The sequence below is a fragment of the Mus caroli genome, chromosome 7 (genome assembly GCF_900094665.2).
Source record: "Mus caroli chromosome 7, CAROLI_EIJ_v1.1, whole genome shotgun sequence".
NCBI lineage: Eukaryota > Metazoa > Chordata > Mammalia > Rodentia > Muridae > Mus > Mus caroli.
Genome location: NC_034576.1, coordinates 111,763,083 through 111,776,401, shown reverse-complemented (window position 1 = coordinate 111,776,401; position 13,319 = coordinate 111,763,083). Strand labels below are relative to the sequence as shown.

General features: G+C 44.7%; 1 protein-coding gene across 1 annotated transcript in view; it reads left to right on the top strand.

The window, feature by feature from the left end:
- Positions 1-13,319, top strand: part of St5 (suppression of tumorigenicity 5) — a 91,364-nt gene that overhangs the window by 51,735 nt on the left and 26,310 nt on the right. Inside the window, exons 3-4 of the mRNA XM_029479581.1 lie at positions 7,022-8,257; positions 11,672-11,808. Of these exons, the coding sequence (XP_029335441.1) occupies positions 7,022-8,257; positions 11,672-11,808 (1,373 nt within the window). The remainder of the gene's footprint in view (positions 1-7,021; positions 8,258-11,671; positions 11,809-13,319) is intronic.

The following is a 13,319-nucleotide window of genomic DNA, read 5'->3' as shown; positions in this document are numbered from 1 at the left end:
CTGGGCATCTTATTTCTACCTCAGCCCCTTGGCCTTTTGATTCTGCCCTCTAAGTTACCTTTTTTAAAACAAAAACTGTGTTTGTTTGTTTGTTTGTTTGTGACAGGGTTTCTCTGTCTAGCCCTGGCCATCCTGGAACTCACTCTGTAGACCAGGCCATCCTGGAACTTACAGGGATCTGCCTGCCTTTGCCTTCCTGGTGCTGGGATTAAAAGCATGTACTACCAGGTCTTAGTAGCTTTTAAAAAAAAAAAAAAAAAGCTCATTGTGTGTTCAGCCCTAAGTGGCCCACTTTATTACTTCCTCGAAGGCTCAAGGAACATAGTGTAGGAGCGGGTGGAAAATATGTAAGAGCTAGAGGACCAGAAATAGCACTGGGAAATGCTGTCTTCTAGACGTGAGTGGCCATTGCACTCAGGAGCTCACACCATCTGTGGTTCCCTGCCCAAGACCTGAGCTATTAACACCGCATCATGGAAAGGATGGCACTGAGGAGTCCCCACTCCCCTAGGAGCTATGGTAGTTGGTGGCAGCTGGGGTAGGGAGTTATTTTTCTTCTGCTGTGTAACCCATGCTCCTATAAATAATCCTATACCCATGCTGATGCAGGCAGCCCTAATTAACCTCAGTGGATTCTTTTTTTTAATGAAAGTAGGAGGGTAACTTGTAAGGCAGAAGGGGTCCAGAGGGGGTGGAGTGTGCTGAGAGAAGTCAGTGGGCATGGGATATGACAGAATGCATACAAGTTACCTTACCTATACTTTTCTATGAAAAGATAGCTCATTCTGGCCAGCAAGGGACCTCAGAGAGTAAAGGAACTTGCCACAAGCTCAGAGCTGAATGACCTGAGTTTGATCATTCCTGGGCCCCGCAGGGTGGAAGGAGAGAAATAACTCCTGCACATTGTCCTCTGGACCTCTGCACGCAAGCATACATGAACACACACACACACGTATAAAATAAGAAGTATCTCACTCTTACAGATGATTACTTTCCTCCGTCTGCTTTATTATATCTCAGAGATTCAAAGTCTTCTTTTCATTGTGTAGTGTCATCTGCTCTTTGCAGTCCAAGCTCATGAACTTCCTTTAAAAACTTCCTGTCTTCCTTCCAAGACCAAGTGGGGCACAGATAGGGCTCAGATGTTGTTTTGTGGGAGTAAAAAGGACAGTTTACTCATAGACCCACAGCAACCTCTTTCTTAGATTTCTTGTAAGTCTCTGTAGACCACGGCCTGCCTGTAGCTTCAATGGAGGCCTGAGGCCTTCTGTACCCTTACGGGTTCTTAGTCATTTGAGATTGACTGGGGAGCAGTAAAGCCAATATGTTACCCCATGCTTACCTCTCTATTGGAACTCTTTTGGAGTGGGTTGTCAATGGAAGTTTTTGAGCTTTTAGGCCAAGAAACAAAATACTCGTCTTGCTGATAGGACTCAGGCTATGTTCCTCCTTTTTTTTTTTCTTCCTGTGTTCACAGTACAGGGACCACACTGAGAATGCCATTCCCAGAGTTGAGGCCATCATTGAGTTGTAGGAGAATGCTCATACTCGGGGAGGCAACAGCCCATCTCGGATTAGCAGCCTTAGAATGGTTAATGCCTAACTCCAAGGCATCTTTGTTTGAAGCACACTGAACACCAATTGAGTGGCCCCTACCCCCAAAGAAGGCTCACTTTCTAGTGTTCACAACACATCCTGATGCCTCTGCTGGGACGTGGCACCTAGGACTTTTTCCCAAATGCTTCCTTCCAACGTGACCTTTTCCTTTCTTATAGTAGTCCCTCTGGTTATCCCCTCAATCTCCCCACTCCAAGTCTACCTGCAACTTCAAGGGAGCAGAGTTTAGAAGTGCACTGGCAGCCTTCTCCAGAAAAGTTCTGGGTGTACTTAGTAATATGTAGGCCATTTTTTGACACAAATGCTTCCTGCCGTTAAGAGACTCAGGTGTGCATGCCTGTAATCCAAGCACTTGGAAGCAGAGTCGGGAGGATCAGGAATTGAAGGTCATTGAAGGTCAACCTCAACCACATAGGGAGTTCAGGGTCAGCCAGGCACACACGAGACCCTGTCCTCAGGAGAGAGAAAGGAGGAAAAAGAGAAAGAAAGCAAAAGAAGGAAGGAAAGAGGGCCCACACTAGGGCTGGGTAATATTTGCAGCAAAGGGACTAGTTTGCATTTTAAAGCACAACTTCTGTCTGCATGTGTGGAAGCATACACACACATTGCTTTCTCTTTAAATATGTTCTATTTCCATACCTCAGTTCATACACTTTAAAAAAAATGACTTACTTGTCTTAAATATTTATCTCCATGCATGTGTGTTTATATTCTTACATTCTTTTCAATTTCCTGTGTACATTCCCCACCCCCTTTGCTTTTATCTGTTTTTCTAACTCCCTGTCTCCTGAAAATGTTTATTTTGGCAAGTTGTTTGCCATGGTGTTGGCATCTGTGTCCGTGTCAAGCAATAGAACTGGCTGCTGCTGACAAGCTGTGGCACGTAAGGTACCTAGCTCCACAGTGGCTGCCTCCCCAGGGCAGGCTCTGGGACTGAGAACACAGTAAGCTGTCAGAGAGCAACATCGTGGGTGTGTATTAGTGGCTTTGTATTTGCTTTTGTCTGTACTTCTCTTGATGTTTGGGAATTATTCATAGTGTTCATTTTCATGACTTGTTACCATCTTAGTCATATAATTAGTGCCTGGAGATAATTAGAGAAAATGTTTTATAAAGAACTCAAGATTTAGAGAATATAAGTGACCTGCAGTAAGCAAAACAAGGAACTTGACAGAACCAGATTCAGATGTCTAGGCGGCTGGTCTGCTATTCAATTGTTGCTGTGTGGGGGAGGGATTTGGACTGACAGCCTTAGTAGTACACTCGATGTTTTGTATATCTTTCTGTGTTGATCAGGGACATTTATAGACAAAGGCTAGAGCAGGCATAAAGGAAACCAAGGTTTTCACTGCTTATCTTTTCATTCATTCATTCATTCATTCAATCACTTACTCAATATAAAAGATTATTACATTTAGGTGCAGGGGATAACAAGATCTAATAGGATAGTGTCATACTTTCAAATAAGTCTATTTGTGACTAGTTAAGGAGATATGTTGGTAAACAGTCTGATATAGACATGTCTAGCCTGCAGCTTATGATCCACATATATCCCAGGATACTTATGAATGTGGTCTAGTATATTTATAAATGACATCACGTTGTAATGTCAAGGTTGGATACCCTTGTAAGTATTATATCATAATAGATATTTTTTCTAGCCACAGTGGAGGGATTAAAAATTGGCCAGTTCCACCTGGGTGAAGAGTGTAGCGTTAAAGAAATCTAGAGGCTTGATGTACCTTTGGCTGGAATGCAGGATTGGTGTGGAAGGATATACAGTGTGAGGAGAGGAAAGCAAACTGAGTAAAAACCAAATCATGGGGACCCTGTCAGCTTTGCTTTTAGTCTGCAGATAGTGGGGGATTTCAGCAAGATGAGAAGATGGACCAGAACAAGGTTCAGACTAAGGCAACGTGAAATCAAGAGAATGTTTTCAGCCCTGGTGGGAAGAAAAGAGCTGAACAGAGGAAGTATCAGCAGCAGTGGGGTGGGGGTAGGGGCTGTGAGAGGTGTGGGGAGCAGAATTGATGGGATGGACAATGTAGGTGTGTTGGGGAGCTGGATGGGTCGGGATGTGAGGAGGAGGAGAGAAACATAGACCTTTTGGCCCTTCTTTATCTATAATGGTAAAACCAGAGATAAGGAAGCACAAAATGGCATAGGGATAGCTCAGATGGATGGCCAAGGAAAGCCAACTTTGTTAGGTGGCACACACAGAAAAAGAAAGAGAAGGGAGTGGGCATTGTCTTTCTGCTCTCTGCTGAGTCTGAATGCCTACGATAGTGCCTGGAGTGTACCTGCTATAGAGTATACTGTGTGAGTGAAGAGCCAAGCTGTGCCTCACACTTGAGGTGTGTATAGATGCACACGGAGTCACTAGGAAGCTGCTTGTTAACCTCTGAATTGGAACCAAGGGGCCACTAGTTGCAGTGTGTCTAGAGAATGAAAGCACCGGAGTGGGAGACCAGACACCAAGGAAGGGTTTGCCCTTGTGAGTACCTCTGGATCCAGGTACTGGTTAGCTTAGCCATCATTTTCTCTCACCTGATAGGCAAGGAATTGCCTTACTTTCTCTCTCAATCTGTTTAGGGATAAAAGACAACAAAATGAACCAGAAGATCAAGACTGAGTGTTATCTTATGCCAGTGATGTGTAGACACCTTTTACAAAGATTCAAGCATCCAGACATCTGTCCACAGTGTTGTATCTTTCCTTAAGCCTTCTGTTTGAAATGGAGATTCTTCTGAGCCTGTCCCTGACCTGAGAGCAGCGACCTGTGGAGGCCCTTCTCCCACCTCCACTGAGAATCACCAGAACAGAGTTCTCTGTGGAACCCAGTGACTTATCTTTATAGGGGCCTGGATTAATCCCCCCTTTTTTAATCTGTGCCTTTTTAAAACAAGAGAGACTGGGAACCCCTGACCATTGTGCACAGGCTGGGGTCTCCTTAAGCTCACTGCTCTGCCAGTGCCCACTACAGAGAATTGAGGTTTCTGTCCCCACTTACTCGCTGAGCAGGCTCTTTGTTCATGAGCTTGGCTGTGCACTGCAGTTCTCTTCTCTATGCCTATGTACATGTGCGGGTGGCTCTTGTTTGACTTGCCCTTTTAAAAACAACTTAAGCATACGAGGTTTCCTGTTGGTCAGGTCAGTAAAGGCTGTGACCTAACAGGGAATTGTCAGCCAATCCGTGACTCACCAGAGCTCCAGTTTTGTATGTGAGCAAGTGGTGACAGCCACTGGCTCAGGAGCAGCTGGCTGCTGTCCTAGAGATGGCATGACACTTTGGAGGCTGTGAAGCTGGACAGCCCAGTTTTTGATCAGTCAAACCTTCTGTGGGTTCACTGTTAGCAAATTCCTACCACCTTTGAGCTAATACTGTTTAAGAAGAGTTCTTAAGGGTTGACAGTGATTATCATAGTAGACACCAGAAAATGCACTGAGAGGATGCTTGCTCGCTCTCTTCAGTAAGCTCACTCACCTCTACCTTTTCCTCTCATTCTTGCTTAACATTCATACAGGGCTTTATAGATACAGACCACATGCCTTAGACAAGATCTCTAGCAGAGAAGTCCCCTGATCCTTATAAATATTGTGTTCTAGACTGGGCTGTGTCCAGTGCCATAGGGGTTTCTGGTGAGCTATGTTTGGTGGAAGAAGTTACTGTTTACTGGTTGTTGTTTTTTTTTTTTTTTATTTCTCCATTAAAAAGTTTTAAAATTAACATATAATTTGATTATAGACTTTGAATACATACATGTTTTCTATCACCCTTTCTTTCTACCCTAAACCTCTTCTTTTACTTTCAGAGTCCCTTTTCTACTTTCGTGACCCCCATAGTACATGTGTTATGTATGAATGTATGTGTAATCTTGGATCTGTATATGAAGAGAAAACATGTAGTTCTGTACCTGGGTCACTTTGCTAATATAAAAACTTCAAACAACAAAATATTAAGCCAGATGTGGTGGCTCAACGCCTTTGATTCCAACACTTGGGAGGCAGAAGCAGGTGGATCTTTGTGAGTTTGAGGCCATCCTGGTCTATAGAGTGAGTTTTATGAGAGCCAGGGATCTTTTAACAGAGAAACCCCATCTCGAAAAACAAGCAAAACAAAAACAACAACAAGAACAACAAATTTCTAATTCCGTCTGTTTTCCTGCAGATACCATGATCTCATTTTTCTTTAAGGCTCGAGTAAAATCCCGTTGTGTGTATGTATCACATTGCCTTAGACGATTCATCTGTTGATGGAGATCTAGGTTACTTCCACTTTTTAGTTATTATAGACAGCACAGCAGTAAGCATGGGTGTACAAGTATCTCTGTGCTAGGACTTAGAGTCCTTTGGTACTGTCTTCTCTTTAGAGAAAAACTTGGTGTAGTGTAAACTCATATTGTGGCTTCACTACTTAACATGTAAGGGACCTTGGGTGAGATATGTAATTTCTCTAAGTCTTCTTGTCTTTTTATTTCCATCATGAAAATAATAATGTGTAGTAATGACCTAATAGAGTTTTCATGAAGGTAAATTGAGTTCATGTCCTTAGGAACATTAGCTGAGATCTGTGTATGGATTTCAAGATGGCTTGTTGGATATGAAGCCACTCTCATAGGGGAGAGCTACGTAAAAACCTTATGAGAGAGTGGAAAGGACTCTTTCTTGAGGGGCCTGACTAACCCTTATAAATCCATTGGGGAGCCTAATTCTGGTCAGGATAGTAGGATCTTGTAGTAGTAACACAGTCTTAGGGGAGATATCCAAGGGTTTAAAGAGCAAACAGTTTTGGCATATATATTTGGGAATACTTTAGAAAGTAATATGTTGGGGTTGTTTTGCTGCAGTTCATGAGAGTTGTTCATTAGCATCTCTTCTTATCTGCATTCACTGATACCATATTCAGGAATATTTATAATGTAAAAAGCACTGTGTGCTTTCTTCTAAGAGGGCCAGTTGGCCATGTAGCAGTACATGTTCTTACTGTCTCTAGTTGACAGATTCTCTGCTTTATTAAAGAATAGGCTTCTGCTCTCTATATTACTCAGGACTCTGAGAATGAGCTGGACAGAAAGGCTCGTGGAGGTTGGCCTGCCGTGACTAAAGAGCTATTCTTTACTTGAGGACAGCCTTAAAGATACATATTAAATGAAGGATTTTTTTCTTTGTTTTGTACATACTAATTCAGGCTGGCCTCAGACTCACTGTGTAGCCAGTGATGACCTTGAACTCACAATCCTCTTGCCTTCATCTCCCAAGTGATGGGATTGGTATGGGGGGGGGGGGCGCTTAGAGTATTTTTGAGACTTCTGCAGGAACAAAACATCAGAATGAAACACAGACCCCCTGGTTTTTAGACCACTCACCCTTTTCCTTTTCCTTTTTTTTTTCTTTTTGCTCTTAGGTCTCAGTCAGTCTCTCCACCTCCAGTTTTATACCCACCAAGAAGTCCCATCTACCCACTCAGTGACAGTGAAACCTCAGCCTGCAGGTACCCCAGCCACTCTAAATCCCAGGTGCTCCTCAAGGACCGGCATTCTCGAAATCCTTCACTCCTAGGTCAAGATCCCTCCCCAGAGACCTCACCACCCATTTGTCCCCTCAAGGCTACCAGCTTCAGCTATTTGGACAGAACCCCTTCATTACGCAAAAGAGAGGACCAGAAGGAGACTGTCCAGGGTGCAGTCCAGGATGTAGAAGGTGTGGCTGCTGGCCTCCCGCTTGCCCAGAGCACCCCATTCCTAGGGGCCGGGTCTCGGAGTGTCTTGCTGAGTTGCACTGGTACCCGAGCCCATAGCCTGGGTATCCGAGAGAAGATTTCAGCATGGGAAGGTCGCCGAGAGGCTTCACCCAGGATGAGTCTGTGTGGAGAGAAGCGGGAGGGCCCTGGGAGCGAGTGGTCGGTCAGTGAGGGCTGCCCCAGTGTGGTGCCATCCCCCTGCAGCTCAGAAAAGACCTTTGATTTCAAAGGCCTCCGGAGGATGAGCAGGACCTTCTCTGAGTGCTCCTACCCCGAGACAGAGGAGGAGGCAGAGGCACTTCCTGTACGGGACTCTTTATACCGGCTGGAGAAGCGTCCAGGCCGGACTGAGCCCAGTGCCTTGCTCAGGGGGCATGGCATCAGGAAAGAGAGCTCAGCAGTGCTGAGCCGGATCCAGAAGATCGAACAAGCCCTAAAGGAGCAGCCTGGTCGGGGTCTCCCCCAGCTCCCTAGCAGCTGCTACAGTGTAGACCAAGGGAGGAGGAAGACTGGAACTTTGGGCACTTTGGAGGAGCCAACAGGAACTGCAAGTGTAAGCCCCAGCAGCAGGGCAGGAGGAGTGGCCGGAGTTGCTGGGGAGGCAGGCCCACCCCTGGACAGGGAAGGCAGTGCTTCCATGAAGTCAGAGACCCCTGGAAATAGCTCCAGTCCCCAGCTGCTGCCTCCGAAGAGCTCCCCTGATCCAGCTGTGAACCCTGTTCCCAAACCCAAGCGTACCTTTGAGTACGAGGCTGACAAGAATCCTAAGACTAAGCCAAGCAATGGTCTACCTCCTTCACCCGAACCTGCTGCTCCACCCCCGTTGCCTTCTACCCCAGCCCCACCAGTCACCCGGAGGCCCAAGAAGGACATGCATGGTCACCGGAAGTCACAGAACAGGTAAGGCATGTGCTCCTGTGTCAGGAAGCAGGACCTAATGGCATTCTTTTAAATGGAAAAAGCAAGAGCAGCGTGTGCTTGGGTCACAGGCGTATGCTACAAGCTCTGAAGCGCTGAGTAATTAATTGCTAGTTTGCCAGTTTTGGCAGAGAAATGGTTCTCCTGCTCCCCACTACCACACACATACCTCCTTTCATTTTTGTACCTGAACTGGAACCTGCTATAGATCAGGCTGGCCTTAAACTCTTGCCTTGGCCTCAGTGCTGGGTTTAAAGTCATGTATCACCACCAGGCCTGTCCTCCAGCTCTTGAGTGGAAGAAAGGATGAAAGCCACTCTTGCCAGTGCTGGGAGGTTTTGTTAGTGTAGAGCCAGCTATGCTAACAATTCCTTAGCCCATCACTGGAAGGTCAAAACTGCCGTCATTTTAGGTCTTCTAGAGAAAACAGTCTGTTGAAGGACTGATAGGATATTAGCCTCACAACCACATGAAGTGCCTGCACTAAAAATTAACTCCTTATGGTGGCACCCAACCATTCATAACTCCACTTCTAGGGCATCCAACATCCTCTTGTGGGCACTACAGGCACCAGGAGTGCACATGGTACACTAAATACATATAGGCAAAACACTCATATATATAAGATAAGTAAATCTGAAAAAATTATTTAGAAAGAAACAAAGAATGAGAAAGGAAGGAAGTAAGAGACTGGTGGGGAGGGAGAGAGCTGATAGTAAGCTATGGAAAAGCCAGCAAGCAGCATTATTTCATGGTCCAGGCTTTAGGTCCTAACTCCAGATTCCTACTTGAGTTTTTGTCTTGACTTCCCTTAATGATGTAACCTGTGAGCTGAAATAAACCCCCCCCCCAAATTAATTCCTTAAGTGAAGCTTTCTCAGAGGGTTGGACTTTATCACTACAATAGGGATGCTGGCAGTGATTCCTGTCTCTCGAGGCCTCCAGCCTGTACAGATGGCCTGGTTCTGTTTCAGAGGGTGGGTCTTGGGTCTTGAAAGAGAGGCATATGCAAAAATATTTCACCAGCTTCTTGGCCAAATCCAAGAACAACCTTTTGTGGGAGCTTCCAGTTGAAGAACAGTTGGTTCCTGTTCAGTTGAAAGATCCCTGTTAACCTGATTCTGTGGCACAGTCTGGAAGCAGGTAATCTTTGGAATTCCTACCTTTATCCTATATATCCCAAGATTGGTTGGGCATTCAGCTTGCTTTCCTTCTGGGAATTTTCTGGTATGATACCCGGCTGAAGCTATGAGCTCTAGAGACTGTGTCTCAAAGAAACAAGGCACACAAGAACGGCACACACCTTTAATTAATCCCAGCACTTGGAAGGCAGGCAGATCTCTATGAGTTTGAGGCCAGCCTGATCTACATAGTGAGTTTCAGGCCAGCCAAGCTACAGAGTGAGACCTTATCTCAAAAAACAAAACAAAGCATAACAAACCTCAAAAAACAAAGTGGAGAATAATCAAAGAAGTTAACCACGTCTGACTTCCACATCTACATGAACATGTGCATACATGTATACAATCTCATATGTCCTGGAAATAGACAGTATTTATTTTGATGAGAGGTAATATGTTAACCTTCATTGTGGTACCTGAATAAGATGTCAAATCTGCTCTTACTCCAATGAAGACTTGATCTCATTTATACAGTATTTGACTGTTTAGTTGGGAAATCTTGGCTAAGACAGAAATTTATGAGGTATCAGGAATAAAGTACTTGACTGTGGATATTTGTACATATCAGGACAGGATACCTACAGACAGAATTCTAAGAAACCCTGGCATGTGAAGGCCTTTTAGAGCTGGGCACAGTGGCACATGCCTTCAGTCCTAGCAATCAGAAAGCTATAGGCAGGCAGTCTCTGTGCGTGTGGCATCATGGTCTGTATATCAAGTTTTAGGCCAGCTTGGCTACATAGAGAAACACTGTCTGGAAATAATAAATATAAGACCAGTCTTTTAAAAAAGAATCTTTCATTAGAGCGTAAAAAATAATTACCCGCAAGAGAGTGCCAGGATAAGAAGTGTTGTGTCATGTTGAAAGGGGTCAGCTGAGCTGAAGAGGGGGGTGTAGTCAGTCCTTGACTTGCAACCCAGGGCTCTGAAGGTAAGTGTTCAATAAACAAGAAAGAGGAGATGTCACTGGAAGGGAGAGACACTCGTGGATAAGAAGGCTCAGTCATGCTCCTCTTTCCCCGAGGGACATGAAGGGGCAATTCAGAGGACTTATGTGGTAGAGAGGAACCAACAAGCTGTTCTCTGACTTGCACATGCATGCCTCAAATAAGTAAACACAATAAAACAACAAAATGTGTCAGATTGCCCTGCTCACCTAGTTGGCTTTACTGGGAGGGCCATGCCTTGGAGAGAGAAATGCATCAGCCAGCATCCCAACTCACATGAGGGGAGAGGAAGAAGTGCTGTGGCCTCACGACATCTCAGGGTCCAAGAAGCTATGGTTGCCATTCGGCAGTGTAGGTTTTCTGGGGCATAGAAAGGGACAGAGGACTGGCTTTACTGAAGAAGAGGGCTGACCTTTTTTTCTGAGGGTTCAGCCCTTCTCGTGTCAGCAAACCACCCTGTACCATTTCCTCTGACAGCCCTGGAAGTGACCTTCCAGTGTCAAACCCTTATGGCCTGCTCAGAGCCCCTTCAGGAGACTGAACTCTATTCCTTGAGGACTTGTAGACTCTTCTCAAGAAATGATGCTTCTAGGTCTGAGGGGCCAGGGTTGTGGTTGGAAGCTTAGACCCTGAAAGAGGCAGCCTTGGGAAATCCTGCCTCTCTCACTTCAGTCTCCTTCTTTGTAAATGACACAAAATGTGCCAGCACTACTGTGAGGGTCAATAAGAGACACAGGACAGGTATATTGACATGGCATCTGACCATGTTTTTGTATTGCATTTTTATTTTAGGCATGCATGTGGAGGACAGAGGACAACTTATAAGAGTTGGTTCTTAGCTGGGCATAGCACACACACCTTTCACCCCAGCACTCCAGAGGCAGAAACAGGTGGATCTCTGAATTTGAGGCCAACCTGGTCTTCAGAGAGAGTTCCAGGACAGTCAGGACTACATAGAGAAACCTTGTTTCAGTTAAAAAAAAAAAAGAAAGAAAAGAGGGGGGAGAAAGGGGAGGGAGAGAGAGAGAGAAGGGAAGGGAAGAAAGGATGTTTTTTAATTGTGGAAATTATTACCTCTTACGGGTATTATAAGGATAAGCACACTACAGTCACTCATGGGACCCTTCAGACTATCTGTTTTCTTACTCAGGGATACAGTAACCGGCTAAAGGAGCAGGGCCTCTGGTCTTCACTGTTTCCCATAGCCACTCTCAGCAACACAGAGGGATCTGGTTCAGCCAACTGAATCTTGCTCTTGTTGTCCACAGAAAATCCTTCGAGTTTGAGGATGCATCCAGTCTCCAATCCCTGTATCCCTCTTCTCCTACTGAGAATGGTACTGAGAGTCAACCCAAGTTTGGATCCAAAAGCACTTTAGAAGAGAATGCCTATGAAGATATTGTGGGTAAGCGGTGGTGGAGGTGGTCAGGGCAGGCCTTCCCTGGGGGCTGTAAAACAGCTACTAGAAGAGATGTTCGTAGGCTCATCTGATGTGGAACACCATGGTTCCACCTTAGGTAATTCCTGAGTGAGCTGAAATCCACAGGGCCTGTGGGGCCACAGGAAGGGACGAATGACACCATCCCTTTCTTATGCTTTTGGAAGGCTTGAGAGCCTAACAAATACTCTTCCTTAGCTGTGTACCACTTAACTGTTGCAGGGTTCTGTTTTTCTGTAAAATCATAGCAATGTGAGAATATGAACAATAACACTGATAGTAATACTTCTTAAGATTGTTGTCAGGGGGACTGGAGAGATGGCTCAATGGTTAAGAATACTGGACACCTTCTAGAGGACTCAAATTCAATTCCCAGCAACCATATAATAGCCCACGACTGTCTATATCTTCAGCCCTAAGGGATTTTATGCTTTCTTCTGGCCTCCAGGAGCACTGTACTCACATGGTGCATGGATATGCATTCAGACAAGCACTTAAACACATAAAATAAATATAAATAAAATCTCAGAAAAATTGTTGTTAGGCTGAAGTGAGCTAAGGATATGACACTGGCAGATTTGGTATGTAATATAAACCTTTTCTATAATTTCCCAGTGTCCTCACATGGCTGAAGAGGTGAGGGAGGTCAATGGGATTCCATTTATGGGGTCACTAATTCTTTATGAGAACTCTGCCTTCTTGACCTAATTACATCCCAGATCACAAGGCTTTCTGATATTAATTTTGAGAAGACACAGATATTCAGATGTATAGCCTAGTTTCATAGATTCTAGAAAAAGACATGAGGTTTTGTGAAGAAGACCTCAGTATAGGCTTCAAACACTGAGACTGTGTCCTCACATTTAAGAGATACTATTTTTTTCAAGGACTTCTAGTAGATATGCTCTACAAAAACAGTTTCTGGTTAGAAAACAGATTGCCTTTGGGTGGGCCATAGATGCTATCTTTACCTTCCAGGACTATATTCTATATAAACACCTGAAGAGTATAGTTTGGTGGCATTCATTCCTCCTGCCCTGAAGAAGAGCAGTACTGTTACCGTTGCTGTCTAGCAAGGGAGTAAGCACCTTGTTAGCAGGCTTGATTTCAAAATCTACAAAGGGATACAGTACACAATCCTGTGTTCCATTTATTTTGGATATTTTGGTTTGTTTTTGAAACAAGTCTTTTGCTATGCAGCTCAGGTTAGCCTAGAACTCTAAATTCTTCTGCCTTAGCCTTTCAAGTACCAGGATTATAGGTATGGGCTATCATCTGGCTATTTTTGATATTCATTTTAGTTTTATCCTTGTCTTCTGCAGAGAGCCTCTGATTCTGTACAAAATGTGTCTTTGAATAGATCAGCAAAGCAGGGAGATGCATTGTGCTGTCCTCATTTTCACGTCATCTTGTTCTGTCTCCAGCCTTGAATTAGGAGAACATGGTCTTAACATGAGAGAGAGTAGTGGCCACAGTAG